The 14,644-nt window shown below is 54.8% G+C and overlaps 1 protein-coding gene and 1 long non-coding RNA gene across 2 annotated transcripts; both read right to left on the bottom strand.

Annotated features, from left to right (window-relative positions):
- Window positions 1–1,924: 1,924 nt before the first annotated feature.
- On the bottom strand, window positions 1,925–9,948 carry LOC113894479. The gene is made up of 2 exons (XR_003511599.1): window positions 7,186–9,948; window positions 1,925–6,430 (listed from the first exon to the last, which is right to left on the bottom strand). It is a non-coding gene; the product is annotated as an uncharacterized LOC113894479 (long non-coding RNA).
- Window positions 9,949–10,206: 258 nt separating this feature from the next.
- Window positions 10,207–14,228, bottom strand: FOXL2 (forkhead box L2). The gene has a single exon (XM_027544941.1). The coding sequence runs from the start codon at window positions 13,114–13,116 to the stop codon at window positions 11,983–11,985; it is 1,134 nt and encodes a 377-aa protein (XP_027400742.1). The 5' UTR covers window positions 13,117–14,228; the 3' UTR covers window positions 10,207–11,982.
- Between the last annotated feature and the right edge of the window lie 416 nt (window positions 14,229–14,644).

Here is a 14,644-nt window from a genome sequence, read left to right as displayed (position 1 = left end):
GGTTCTTGCCATCACCTCAGCCTCTTTTTCAACAATCTCACCCCACCCCCTCTGTTTGGTTTAAGCCAGCTCTAGTGGGTTTATGTTACTTATGACCAAAGAGGCCCGACACACGCACAGGCAACAGTACAACGAAAGCACACAAAAACAAACATGTATTCACACCCCACCCCCCACCACACACACACACACACACACACACACACACACACATCCGGTGTTTGAATCAGGCTCTTTGTAACTCCATGTGGTCCCAATGGAAGATTCTTTGGAATCTGTATTTTCCGGCGTCCACTAGGAGAAACCTCAGCTTTCAATTCAATTGGGAACAGCAGTGGTTCCACAATGTGGCTCCATGGGCTTCATCAGAATCACCTGGAGAAACTGACTGAGAGATGCACATACATAGATCACCAGGCACCAGCCTCAGAGAAGCAAAAGATGCCCAGTATGAAGAGGATCATGAAATCTGCCCTTGAAAATCTTTCTTGGTGAGATTTTGATATGTATTTGCATCTATTGGGATCAGGCTGGCTGAATTAATGTAATTTATGAAATTCCCTTTTAACCTCTTTTCTAATTGGAGGTGGTATCCCCCTATCATGTCTGGGAGATGGCTTTTGAAGTCATTTTGTTTGAGGGATGGATAAGATCCTATACGGATAGAATAGAGCCCAGTGAAGTTCAGGCTTGTTGAACTGGTCAAATGAATTAGATCATTTACTTTGCCTGTAGACACAACTCCCTCCCCACCAACACACACACACACACACACACACAGCGTTTGTATGTGTGAGTAAAGCAGCAAATGTACTTTTTATTTTAGAAACAAAAATATCATTTCTGACCCAACAATAGCCGGATCCTTGTGAATGAAGGGTTTGCATATTTTCCTGTTTTAACGGTTCTAGTATAAACAGCCCAAGCCCAGGCCTGATTGTCAGTAGGTCCTGAGCAGCCCAACCAGAGTGCTGGAAACGACTCCAGCCCTGAGAACCTGGACCCGGCTTACTGCCAGGATTCAGCCTTGTGTTTAACAGTAGCAGTGGGGTCAGGAGTTGAGGGAGAGGGCAACTGCAGTGATCCCTGAGACCAAAGTAAATGCCAGAAGCAATAGCAGCAGCAGCAGCTGCAGAGGCAGTAGCTACTGTGTATTGAGAATTTCTTGGTTCAGGTACCAGGCTAAATGATGTAATCATTTAGTGGAATACTTAAAAAAAAATCTCAGTGTGGTGGCATTATTACTGCAATTTTTTGAATGAGGTTCAGAAAGGTTGAGCAGTTTTTATGAGGTCACACAGCTTCTAAGGGAAGATCCAGGATCCAGATAAATGCATGTTTGACCCCTGTTATAAGATACTGCACACAGAAACCCAGGTCTAAGCTACCTTCTTGAGTGCTAGCTGGGGATTCAGAGCTTTGGTCCTAGAAGCAGTCCAGGGCACATTCCTGGAATGTGCACTTTTCAGGCACATTCCTCATCCCTGTTTTCTTTCAGAACATTTCAACCAGCACCCCAGCTCCACTGGTCTCCAGCAGAGGGAAATAGCTGTCAGCAGGCTGTGGAAGGCTCTCTCCCAGCTCAACCGCAATTTCAAATTTCTGGGTGGATCCTTTGTGCCCTGACAGTGGGACCACAACACTCCTTTTTGGGCTAGCAAAGGACTCAAGATTTTTTTTTATCAACTATTGATTCTATATTTAATGACCAAGAGAGTGTGTTTCCTAGATCTGAAACAAAGTGGATTAGTGCTGTTATATTAAAAAATTATGGCTTACCTATTTGATGGATTATTAAACCATTCTAGGGCTTTATTTATTATTGGATGGATTATTTATTCATTGAAAATTATCTTTCAAAGGATCAGATGTGGAGAAACCCTCGTGGTGAAAGGTAAAAAGAAGTAGTATACAAAATGGCAAATTCCATATAAAATATATTCTTTTAATTATGTAAATTAGATTTATTAAAATAGATGGAAGATCAGAGGAAAGTCATCAAAATATTAACTGTGGTTGCACAGCGGAGGAAGGGTGCGATCACTGTAAATTTTGTTCTCTTTTTCTCAATTTTCTTTAATCTGGGTTAGCTTTATAAATGAGAGAAAAAGTGAAAACATGCAAAGTCCTAACATGTAGCACTGGAAGGGCACAGGTATGATTACTGAATAATTTTTATCCCACCTTGGATTTCAGCAGGCCAAAGAGTCTTCGCACCGCACTGCCCAGGGCTTATTTTCAAGAATAAGGATGGTTGCTCCGGCTCCGCTCGGCAGACTCCGCGCAAGGCCGCGCGGTATAGGCTGGAGACCGGTCCTTTCGGTTCTTTGAAGCACCCCTAATTTGGTTGAGGAGACAAGTGCACTGCGAGAAATAGAGGTAGCCAGGCGCCAGGGCGACTATCTAGTAGAGATGGAAGTCGAGCGGAGTGTGTGTGTGTGTGTGGGGGGGCAGTGTTTTATGGGTCTTGACCCAGGGGTGCCAATGAATGCCATGATGCGGAAAATCAAAGAGCCTGAGCACAGTCTGGGGTTCTCTTCTGAGTCCGCCAATGGCCTGCTGTGACGCGCCTGCTGGGCGCCTGTAGGTTGTGGCGTCCCCCCAGCCCCGAACCCCAGCCCGCTTTCCCGGAGGTGAGTTCGGGATCCGGGCAGAAACCCCAGGTCAGTTAGATTGCCAGCACAGAGCTTTGGCTTTCTGAGCGGCTCCGGATTGGAGCACGTGGAGTGTCCGGTGCCAGCGGGGAGCAGGGACCAGAAACTGAGAGGCATCAGAGAGTACCGGCAGTGGTTGAAGGCTTGTCGGCCACTCCCGGGATCCCGCGAGAATGGTGTCACCCACTCGGCGCTGTGTGGGGTTGTCTTGCCTTGCGCGAGCCCCTCTTGTCGGCTAAGCTCCGGGGCAGCTGAGGGAGGCGGCGATGATGTCGTTTAAGGCCAGCAGATGGCAGCCTCGAGGCTGTGAGGCCGCCGGGCGACCTCGCCACGCCGCAGGCTCTCTTCCAGCGCCCCGGCTCGGCCGGGTGCGGGCGGCCTTGGAGCCCGGAGCCCAGCGACCTCAGCCTGCCGGAGCCGGGCTCCGGGGCCCAAGGGCACCCGGCGAGATGTGGTCAAGCTGCAGGCCTCGGACAACCCCAGTCTCAGGAGTGCGAAGGCTTGGGGCCGGGAAACCAGATAACCCAGAAGAAGCAAAGCCCAACACACACAGGGATGTTGCTATATAAGCAACATGTTACAAGCATGTAGGAACCTTTTTAGTGATGTGGGTGAGAGCTAGAATAGTCTTTGCGTCCTTGGTGAGGGAAGTCAGAGGCTAGGAGCCGGGCGACTCCGAACTCCGCGCAGGAGACTTGGCGCAAGGAGGGACCTGGCGATCCGGGTTGGAAGCAGAGGAGCCGCGCTTTAAGATCCAGACTCGGCTAACTGGGGATTCCTGCCCCGACCCCGGTCACTTCTCGGCTGTTGAATCTGGGGCAACTTACTGTACCTTTCTTGCCTCCGACTAATCACGTCTGTAAAATGGGCACGGTGGGCTCCGGGCTTTGCAGGGCCATTCGAGATATGAGACAGCAGAATTCGTTCGTTACTGTTCCTGCTCTGGCACAACTCAGGGCTCCTGGGCTTGCGGCTGGGGTGAAAGGATCGCGCATTTGCCTGTCGTGGCTGTCGTGAGGACGCAGGCCCGCTAGGCTTTGGGGAACCAGCTGGGCGTGGGCAGTCACAGCCCTGGAATCTTCGGCGCTCTTCCTCGGCACTCCTGCAAGCCCTAAGCTCCCCTGCCCTGGACACCGGGGTCACCGAGCTCCGGCAGAGCGCGCTTATCATCAAACGAATTGAGACCAGACACCCGGCGCGGTGGGTTTCCCAGGAAGCCTGGCCAAGGGCCAAGGCCAACCGGGCCTGGAGGTAGCTTAGTGAGCTAAACAGGCCAACCTTGGTGCGCGTCTAGCAAACACATCCACCTTTAACAAACTGGCCAGGTCTTTGGCTGGCCCGGGTCTCTCCGGGTCTGTGTGAAAACGGCACCCATTAACTTGCCTGGGCTTGTTTCCCCATTGAAAATTCAGAAGGGCAGTATTCTCCGCGTGAGTAGTAAAAATCCTGATTAGAAACTGTCAAAGCCTGTGTAAATGTGAGGCATAATTGCCACTCACCAGCAGCCGGCTCCGTCAGCGTCTGCACAGCCCACGAACAGGACAGAGGCAAGATGAGTGTTCAGATATATGCACAGGTATATCACACGTGTGTAGATGTGTCTGTCTCTCTAGGCTCAGATGCACACACGTGTGCATGTATATGCACACAGATACGGGATTCTCTCGTGTAGATGTGTCTATGCACATTCCGAATGCGGACGCTACTGTTTGTGTCTGGAGGCAGAATGTGCACACCGTTCAGCTGACCGTTTCTCTCAAACTGAGTCAGTGCCACCTGGGGAAGTAGGATCTCAGGTGCTGCTCCCGGATCCGGTCAGCGCTTCGGCGCCGCCGAGCTCCTTTATCTCTCATTAGACGGCCGCTGGCCAGCTCTAGTTTCAATAGGGACCAGGATCCCCGAGTCGGCTGGAGGGAGCAAGGGTGGAGAGAAGGAAGAGGTGGAGGGCACTTCGGCCCGCGAAGCCTGGGGACCTCACTTCCCTGGTCTGTCGCCTTTCTTTTTCCTCTCCAGGTCGCGTCTCTGTGGAAGATAAAAGTGGGGCCCGGATCTTCCATTCGGCTCCGGAAAGGCGGCCCAGGCCCTTACTCCACAAGCCATCATGAAGGGAGGGGAACCGAAGATTCCTCATCAGCTTGGGAAAACGTGCGGCTGCAGCGCTGGCCGGGGGCCCCAGAGCACAACCTGGTGTTCGTGGGAGGCGCGCAGCGTGGCTGCTGGAGACCCCGCCATCTGCTCATGCAGTCGCCGGGCCCGTCTTCCCCTTCTTTCTTAGGAATAGTTCTAAGCTGCGAGGCACTCCCATCACCTGCGTGTGTCTGCGGAGAAAGGGCCCCAAGCAAGTACCCTGGAAAGCCAGAGGCTGCTGCCTTGCAAAGTCAGTATCGCCGCGGCTTGAGCTCCGCTGCGACCCACATTTCAGATCACAGAGAGAGCAGCAGAATAAGGTCACAAACGCTCTCCCGTCACCACCGCAGACCCGTTCCGCCGACAGGAGGGCATGACGCAGAAAATTTGAGGCCAAGAGCTAGAGGAGCCTCAGGTCTGCACAGACCTGAGACAGTAGCACAGAGGCTCCGCCGCGAAGGCAGGGCACGGGTTCGGATCCTGTTGGTCAACAGAGCCCAGCAGCCGCAAGCGCCAGAGATGCAGCAGAAGTTGCTCACAAGTCCACTCCAAAGGATCAAGTCAGGAAAAGTCCGTCCGGCTGGGGAGCGGGCATGGCCCTCACCTCTCTCCTGGAGTCCTTAAGTAGGAAAATGTAATGCTGGTGGGGCTGGGTCGAGGAAATTTAGTGGCTGAAGACGCAGGGCAAGTTGAGAAATGCAGGTCCGTGCCTCAGTTGGGCCTGGGGGTTGGGGAGCAGCCCCTGGCCGAGTAGCCCCATTCCAGCAAGGCCGGCCTGTTGGAAGTGGCCAGTGGACGGCCCCGCGGCCCCCTCCCTCGGGATTCCACAGGGCTCTGACCCGGCCTTTATCTTGGCGCGGTCAGCAGTCATGGGGGCTTCAGGAAAGAAGACAAAGGCCCGGTGTCACTGCGGGCGGGGGCTCGGTTTCCTGACTCTCTGCTCACACTCAGACTTTTAGGGCTTGTTGCGGGGAGACTTTTAAAAATATGTGTCGAATTTCCTTCTTTCTCCCTAGAAACAAACAAAAAAGCAAGAAGCACATTCCCCTTTCCTGTTCGTCCATTAATATTCCCGGGATCCTGTCCTTTTTTGTCTGCCTAAAGAAAACTTTCCGTGGAGAATTTGGGAAAGGTTTTATTTTATTCGGTTTGATAGGGCCATTATTAAGGACGAGGGGTCAGGTTTTGCTCCTAACGTGAAGAAGCGGAGTCGGTCTCCCGACGTGGTGGGGACTCTGGCGGCCAATGACGGGTGCGCTTCGCCACCTCCGGGGACCATCAGGGCCTTTTGGGCTTCCCCTGCCGGCTCTGCCGTCGGTAGCACCCTGAGGTCGGACAGGCCTAGCCCTTCTCCCCGAATTTGGTTTAGAACTGCTAGGTGGAGCCGGATTCGCTCCTGACTATCCGCGCTTGCAGCGCCGCCACCAGGCCCGCAAACAGGAGGCTCCGGCGCCCGGGCGGGTGTGCGGAGCCGCGGCACCATGCGGTCCTCGCTGCCACCTGCGGGCAGCGTGTCTGCCTGCTGAAGCTCGACCAACCCGCTTCCTGCGTTTACCCTCAGGTTTCCCGTTTGTCCGCAAAGACCGAGGGCAGCCTCTCCCGCAAGCTGATCTTCGTCAGCTCCCGCCAGGTGGCTACCTATTGTTTTTCTGAAAAAAAGGAGAAAATTTCTAACAGCCTCGCGTTCTAGAGGGAGGTGCCTGAGTCGCGGCTGTGTCCGGACCCAAGCGCCTGAGTCAGTGTCATTTCGCAGGTTAGCGGGCCTTTTTCAGTGAAAACCTTATCGAAGACAGCCTTAGGAGAAACGAGAGGGAGGTTGGGGAAGCCCTGAACTGGGCTCTCGGTCTGTGCCCTCAAGACTTGGGTATTCCTGTAACAGCACGCGGCTCAGCCCCAGGGCTGGGTCAGGGTGGAAGCAGTCGGCGGCGCACCGCTGCGGGAAGGTGATCGGTGGCCCGGGCTCTTGGGGCTCGTTTGGGTGGCCATAGCCGCTGCGTTTGAAGGTCAGACCCCACAGAGTTACTACCTAAGGTTTTTCCTTTCTTCCTCCCTTCCCCCTCCTCCCCTCCCCTTTTCTTCCTTTTCTCCATCCATTCTCTTTCTTTGTTACATTCCTCTTTGAGTAGGGGAAGGAAAACCATATTGACCATCTACTGTAAACTGGGCGTTTTGACAGTAGAACATTTAATTATTTTAATAACCCTGCAAGGTATATATATATTCTATTTTACAGATGAGAAAACTGAAATTCAGAATTATTATTATCTTTTTTACCAACATCCCACAGTTATTAAAGGTCAGTGGCCTCCACACTAGTCCTTCCAGGCTGAACAGCCTCTGTCATTGCCCCATCCTGCACCTCCCTGGAGTGACCTGGTCCCAGGACAGGTTTGTGAGAGCTTACCACTGAGCTGGAGCCTGGGCAGCAAACAGCTGGCACAACAGAAGTTTCCAGAGTACAGTCAGTCCACGGCTCAGATCCAACCCTGTGCTTCCTTCTCCTCTGGCTGCCTTCCCCTTTACCCACTTAGCTCTCCAACACAGTCAGCAGGGCTGAACTGGGCTCGAAACTCTCAGGTCTCTCCTTAAAATTTCTGAGGCTGTTTGTCCCACAGACAGCTAGCTGGGTGACCTCTGGCTGGCCCCTTCTCTTCTCAGGACCCCAGATTCCTTAAATGTAAACAAGATTTGGGGGTTCTGGGGCCCAGACACTCTTGTGACACAGTGGAGCCCACTCTCCAGAAAGCAGAAAGCCAATCAGACCACTTGGTTTTAAGAATCCTTCACTTCTGGTACTCCCTAACACAGACTTGGGGCATGAAGACCATTTCCAACCACTCCAGGCCTCTGGTCCCCACCACAGAGGAGAGGTGAGGGCTCCTGGGCCCATCTCTTCCTACAGGTTCCACAGGCTACTCCCAGAAGTAGGGGCTGACCTGTGGAGGCAGCAAGACATAGTCACCATTGGCTTACAGAGTGGGAGCACTGCAGGACTCCTGAGCCTGACCAAGCCACTTCCTGGCCCCTGACCTGCTCCTGGAGACCACGAGCCTGGCTCAGCAGTTCCAGTGCTCCAAAGCTCCATTAAGGGAAGAGCTTATTCACAGGCAGATGGTGTTGGGTCTGACCCAATTTCCTGGCCCATCCTCTACTGCCCCTGTGGCTGCAAGAAGCCCTGGTCTGCCCCTGGTTTCCACCCACCACCAGGGGGCTCTTCCCAATCTGTAGCTCCAGCCTCGGAAGGTGAGAGGCCCAGATAAGGACCAGAGGGCACCTAACCCTAAGGTGAAAGGTGTTGGGCCTCCTGCCCACCTAAACCCAGGATGCACAGCAGTGAATGCTTTATTTAGGAAAGGAGGAAACAGGTCCAGAACAGCCTCTAGAGTAGGATGCAGGGCCATCTCAGGGAACCCCCTAGGTCCTCACCTTACAGTCCCTTGGTACATATACTGCACTGGGAAAGATTTCTCCCAGATCCCTCTGAGAACAGGACGCTCCCCACCAGAACCCAAGTACTCTGGCTGAGCAGTTCTAGGGTGTGGGGTTGACCAAGAATTTGTGTGTAAATGTGAGGGGGCGGGGCTCATCTTGTCAGTGCTGAGTGTGAGGATATTTACATGCATATAAGTACACAGTACTCCTCATTCAATGCCATGTGTAGCAACTCATTATCTAGGACATGCTGAAATTGGCAGTGTATTTGTATCAAACTATTTACGTAGTATTTACAATATACTCTGGCAGACATATACATATACCCACGTGGTCTGGCCATCTAGACCAGACTGTATATGCTAAGGCATAATTGCTACGTACTAAGAACTCTCTTAAATACTTTTGTCCTTGCTTAGGGAATTCCTTAGATCATCTTCTCTAACAGAAACTCAAAAGTGCAAAGAGGGAGAGGAAAGAAAGGAAATGAGAGATGAAGAAAGTCAACCATTGCCCCGAACTTGTAACACTAGGGGGAAATGACCAAACTATAGAGTTTTGCAGAAACTCCTGGGGCTGGAATTAGAGACAGATGTCTTCCTGTGGGCATCCATGGGGAAGCGGGGTATGATTTGGCTTCTTTCTCTCAACTCCTCCAATCTCTGTGTAGACCAGGAATCCCTCCCAGATTCCTTCATCTCATCCTCCAAACTGGGAGAGGCTACTGCTCTTTCCCCAGTTGTGGGTGCCTCTCGCCTTTCAGTTCTTGGGGAACCGAGAGAGGGTCTGTCCTCCAGTGCTGGCCTAGGACAACTTTCCCACCTCACCAGGGGCTCTACCCAGATTTCCCTCCTCTGTTTTCTCTGCTTGGAGTAGCAGTTGTGGGGTGCTGGGAGTCAGCCTTGGAACAGAGAGCCTCAACCAGCTGAAGCAAAGGCGCTGTGTGTACTCTGTTTTCATTCAGCAAACCAAGATTACATACCCAGAACATAACTAACTGCACATGTCTGGTCCCAGGAAGCATTCCCTGAATTAGTGATACGATTAGTACAATGCCTAAAATACATGCCTTCTCCCAAGGTGAGTGACAGACATGGACACTGCCCTCCCTGTAACCAGGACACAACTTACACCGTACACACATTCATTTACAGGAGGTATAGACTATACAACTGCCCATGAGATAGTTGTTCACACCACAGAAAGCAAAGACAAGTATGCAGCAGTCCACTTTCTTTTCCGCTACTCACCTTAGTCAGCCAGACAAAATTGCAACAGGTTGCCAGAAACCCTCAGACGCCAAGCCTGATCAGCCTCTTGGGCTTCTTGCCTGCCCCAGCTGGCTGAGTCGTATTTGCAGTGTGCTCTGATTCTCCTGGCCCTGGCAGGCTCCAGTCCTGGTTTCAGCGTGATGCCTTTCAGAAGCCCCACAGCTTCATCCTCCACCTTCCCGCCTCCCCAGGATGCCCAAGGAAGATGCCGGCAGCCCCTCCCAGGTTACTGGTTGGCCTAGATCTGTGGCCACTGCTATACAGGCTAAGTGAGGGGCAGAGAGCAACACGTGGCTGGGCACCCGGTCCTGCTCAAGCTGAACTGCAGAGGGGGCGAGAGCTGGATAATACTTGTCATCCCACCAGAGGACTCAACACTGACCACCTCTAATCCCCCTGCTGCTGCTAAGTCACTTCAGTCGTGTCCGACTCTGTGCGACCCCATAAATGGCAGCCCACCAAGCTCCCCTGTCCCTGGGATTCTCCAGGCAAGAACACTGGAGTGGGTTGCCATTTCCTTCTCCAATGCATAATACCCCTAGCAGCCTGCAATCCAGTCAAACGCCTGCCTGTGTGCCTGCACAAAAGCGCCAGTCTTAATTCGATGAAGAGTCTCAGTAAAGAAAAAGAGAGAGAAAAGATTAAATTTCTATAGCCACCTCTCTCTGATCCCCAAATCTCTCACACATATGTCAAGGTAAATGAATTCCGACTATTAAAAATAAGGCAACCAGTCACTCGTTACATTTGTACAGAGGTTTGCAGCTTACAGAGCATGACCACAACGAAGATTTTATCTATTTGGAATAAATTCTTCTGTTAGATATAGCTGGAAAAACTGAATAGCATAAAGACAATATAATACAAATATGACCCATACGCCTAGCATGGCTGTGTAAGAGGTAAAGTTCAAACTTGCATGGATGTAAAAATAGAACAAATCCTACCTACAGTGGGCCTTGTGAAAGAATCACGGCAGATAAAGTCTCTCCCATGACGTGAAACAGCCGCAACAAGCCAGCGATGACACACGAAACAAACTATTCCGGGAAAACAAAGCAGCAGCACAACCACAAAGGCCCCCCACTCTGGCCGTCCTCAACCCTCGTTTATCTGAGAAAGGATACATTTTTGCTGAAAATCTCCCTGTTTTAACGAGCTTCGGAACAAACTTAGGCGCCATGTAAATAATGTAAGTCCGTGTTAAAAGAAAGAAACACAAAATTTATTCGAGAATTGACAAGACAAAACAACAACAACAAACAAACAACAAAACAACAAAAGTGCTCTAGTTCTTTCTAGGAAAATTTGGTCCTCCGGACGACACACTACAAAACAACCAGGTCTAGAGCTGTGGGCCGGCAGGCTCGGAGCCACAAGCCCGCCTGGTCCGACTGCTGCCGGGTTTCACATTTCTCTTGCCCAAAGTGGGAGAAGCAAGACGTTTGAAAAACAAAAATCAGGGAGGCGATGAGTCGACCCTGCAGCTTCCGCCAGGCGGACAGTGATCTCCCCGCGCTCAGGGCTGGCATCGAAAGATAGGGGGAAATTTGTTTTCGACTTTTTTAGAAAAGATAGGTTGAGGGGTGAAATACTCTAATTTGTAAAGGAAACCATCCGATACTGGGCATATACTCCTACCTCTCTGGACATAGCTTTTTGAAGGCCCGACAGGAATTCTTCAAATCTCCTGCAAAAGATTTTCATGTTTTGCTTTAGCAAACTCCAAGGCCACAATACTTCGCCGGTTTTCCGGTGAATTTTTTTCCTTTAAAAAATACTTTTTGATATTATCCAAAATAGCCCTCGTGATCTTTTTAGCAAAACATGAGCCAGCCGCCCGGGCCTGAAGGGGCCCCAAACGCCGGGATGGAGAGCGGAGGAAACGCAGTCTCTCTCCGAGCCGGGATGCTGTGTAAACCCGGGCACAGGCCGCCGAGAGAGGCAGACCCGGCTCCCTGATCCAGCCCAACCCCCGCCCTGCCCAGTGGGCCCCAGGAAGGGGCTTCTGAATAGCTCCAAAAGGGTACGCGGAGCAAACACCCGTTTGTCCCTTTCTCGGGCGGCGCGGGTCTTGTTGCCGGCCTATGCCGGCGCTTCTAGCCAAGGATGGCGCGGCAGCCCGGCGGAGAGCCGAGTGCGAGTGCACCGACCTGTGAAAAAAGGCCAGGAGGCCTGCGTTGCCGAGGCCCGGTTGCACCTCGGCCCCGGGCACTTCCTCTCCGCCTTGAATTTTGGCGACGGGTGTCCAGCCCCGACGCTGGGGTACCCGGAGAAGGCTAGGCCTGCGGAAAACGCGTGGAGAGGCAGCCTGCAGGCCAGAGGAGCGAAAGGGCAAAGAGGGCAGGGAGGCGAACACAGAGGGAGAAGCGGAGACAAAGAGGAGCAAGAGGAGCCCAGGAGAGCGAGGAGGCGCAGAGGGGCGGTCTGGCCGGCTGCTGCGGCCAAGGCGGGCGTCGCGCGTCCCTGCATCCTCGCAGCCTTCGTGCGCTGGACTCTCAGAGATCGAGGCGCGAGTGCAGCGCGCCGGTCTTGCTGTCGTGGTCCCAGTAAGAGCAATGCATCATGGCGAGCTCGGGCTGCCGGGCGCAGGCGAACTGCAGGCCGGGTGCGTTGGTGGGCGCGGGCGCCGGGGGCGCGGCAGTGGCCGGACTGGCTGGGCTGAGCTGCCCCGGGGGCGGCGCGGCGGCCCCGTGGTGCGGCGGGGCCGGTGGGGGTGCGGCGGCCGCGTGCAGATGGTGTGCGTGCGGGTGTGAGTGGGGGTGCGGCGGCGGCGGAGGCGCGGCGGGAGGGCCTCCCAGACCGTTGTACGAGTTCACTACGCCGGGAGGCAGCGCCATGCTTTGCACGCGCGAGTACGGCCCGTACGAGGCGGCCGGGCCCGCCAGCCCCTTGACCACCGCGGCCGCGCCGGGGCTGCCCGGGCCCGCGGCCGCCGCGGCCGCTGCAGCCGCCGCGGCGGCCGCCGCCATCTGGCAGGAGGCGTAGGGCATGGGCGAAGGCGGCTGCGGTAGCGGCCACGAGTTGTTGAGGAAGCCGGACTGCAGGTACTTGGGGGGCGCCAGGTAGCCGTAGCCGTCTGCCCCTGCTCCCGCCACGCCGCAGCCACCCGCAGCGCCTCCGGCCCCAAAGAGCCCCTTGCCGGGCTGGAAGTGCGCGGGCGGCGGCCGGAAGGGCCGCTTCATGCGGCGGCGGCGCCGGTAGTTGCCCTTCTCGAACATGTCCTCGCAGGCCGGGTCCAGCGTCCAGTAGTTGCCCTTGCGCTCGCCGCCGCCCTCGCGCGGCACCTTGATGAAGCACTCGTTGAGGCTGAGGTTGTGGCGGATGCTATTCTGCCAGCCCTTCTTGTTCTTCTCGTAGAACGGGAACTTGGCTATAATGTACTGGTAGATGCCGGACAGCGTGAGCCTCTTCTCGGCGCTCTCGCGGATCGCCATGGCGATGAGCGCTACATAAGAGTATGGGGGCTTCTGCGCCGGGTCCGGCTTCTCCGGGGCTGTCCCCGTACCGCCGCCGCCGCCCTTGCCCGGGCTGGGCGGCGGCGGCGCCTCGGGCTCCTTGGCTGCGCGGCCGGTCTCCGGGGCCAGCAGGGCCCCCGAGGCGTTCTCGGGCTCGGGGTAGCTGGCCATCATGACAAAGCCGGAGCGCCGCGGCCGGGCAGACCCTGCTCTTTTCCGCTGGCGCTGGCGCGGCAAAGAATCCGGGCGCACAAGTCCGTTCACGGCCGAGTCTCAAACTTCTGCAGACTCGCGGATGCCGCCCGCGTTCTTGCTGGCGGCCTCTCGCTCCTCTCTCCTCGTCTTTCCCTTCCCCAAGGGAGCGGCCGGCGGGAGTGGAGCTTAGCCTCTGGCCATGGGGAGTCCGCCCAACAGAGAGGGGCTCCGGCTCCGCCGCCCCTCCCCGCCCAGGCCAGTCCCCGCCTCGGTGGGTTTTCTTTTCTGCGCTCTTCCCCTCCCCCCACCCTCCGGTTTCCCGAGACACGACCCGCGTCTCTGGCGGAGCTGCCTCCTGGAGTTTCCAGAGCGCCAGGAGCCTCGCTCTGTTCTGATTCGTATGGGCTCCGCGGAGTTCCGCTTGCGTCAGGCGCCTTCGCCCCTATAGCGGGGCGGCCAGTCGCGCACGGGAGAGTTCATCTCCAAGTCACTTTTTTGTAAACGCCCCGCACAGCCCGGACCGGTTTGCCCCCTCCCAGCGAGCTTAGGGAGCCCGGCGGACAGCCGCGCTCACGCTTTCACAAGCCCTTGAATCTGCCGGGGCTCGCTCTGCGGACTGGGCCGGGAGATGTCGAGGGCCCCGGCGAGGTCCGTCCGCCCTCAGCCCGCGCGCGCAAGGAACTTGGGCCCTAGCGCGGAGAGGCGCGCCAAGCCTCCTCGCAGCGTCCAGGTGAAAGAAAACGGCTCCTGGGCTCTGCCCTTCGCTGCTGGCTCGGGGCTAAACTAGCTCGGGCCCGGGGGAGGGGCGGGACGGCGAGGGGGCCGGACAGGGGTGGAGTGGAGAGGGCTGAGCGGTGGCTTTGGGAAAATCAGCCCAGAAACGCGTGTCACTGAACGAAGAAACCTTGGCCTGGCCTGTCTGGGCCGGGACGGAGCCGGAGAAGATCGCTGGGAGGAGGCGCCCAGGGGCTCCGCCTGAAGCTCCCGCTCTTCCTCGCGCTGCTCCTGGACCTATGATACCTACTCAGTATCCGCGTCTTAATCCTGCGGGTTGGACGTACGCTTTAAAACACCAAGTAGACCCCACTCTGCTTCTGCTCCGACACAGGAGCGAACGTTGTCGTGGGGCTTTGGGGGATAGTTTAAGTCTGTGCTTCGTATTACAAATAGAAATCATGGGCAGGGTCTGTCCTTGTGACACGTGAGATAGCTGTTCGGATGTGCGTGTGCAGAAACACAGGTATGCACAGATACAAGATGTGAGATTTATATTTATGGGGTAAAACACGTTTATACTTTATAGATGCATAATGACATTTGTATATCATGTATCAGGGTAAATGTGACGCATGAATATTGCATCTTCTTTTTCATCTTTTCTTTTCTCCTCCCCTCCTTTATTTCTTCACTCCTTCTCTCTTCTCCTCCTTTTCTTTTCTTTCTCAATTCATCCTGCCCGCCTGCCTGCCAGTGTACATATTCTGTCACAGCCTAGGAAGAAAAACAA

This window comes from Bos indicus x Bos taurus, chromosome 1, assembly GCF_003369695.1.
Source record: "Bos indicus x Bos taurus breed Angus x Brahman F1 hybrid chromosome 1, Bos_hybrid_MaternalHap_v2.0, whole genome shotgun sequence".
Taxonomy (NCBI): Eukaryota; Metazoa; Chordata; class Mammalia; order Artiodactyla; family Bovidae; genus Bos; species Bos indicus x Bos taurus.
The sequence above is the reverse complement of the archived record's forward strand: the minus strand, read 5'-3'. Positions and strand labels throughout refer to the sequence as shown.

Bases quoted from the DNA above. Each gene is read 5' to 3' on its own strand.
- FOXL2 (XM_027544941.1), bottom strand. From the start codon at position 13,116: ATGATGGCCAGCTACCCCGAGCCCGAGAACGCCTCGGGGGCCCTGCTG.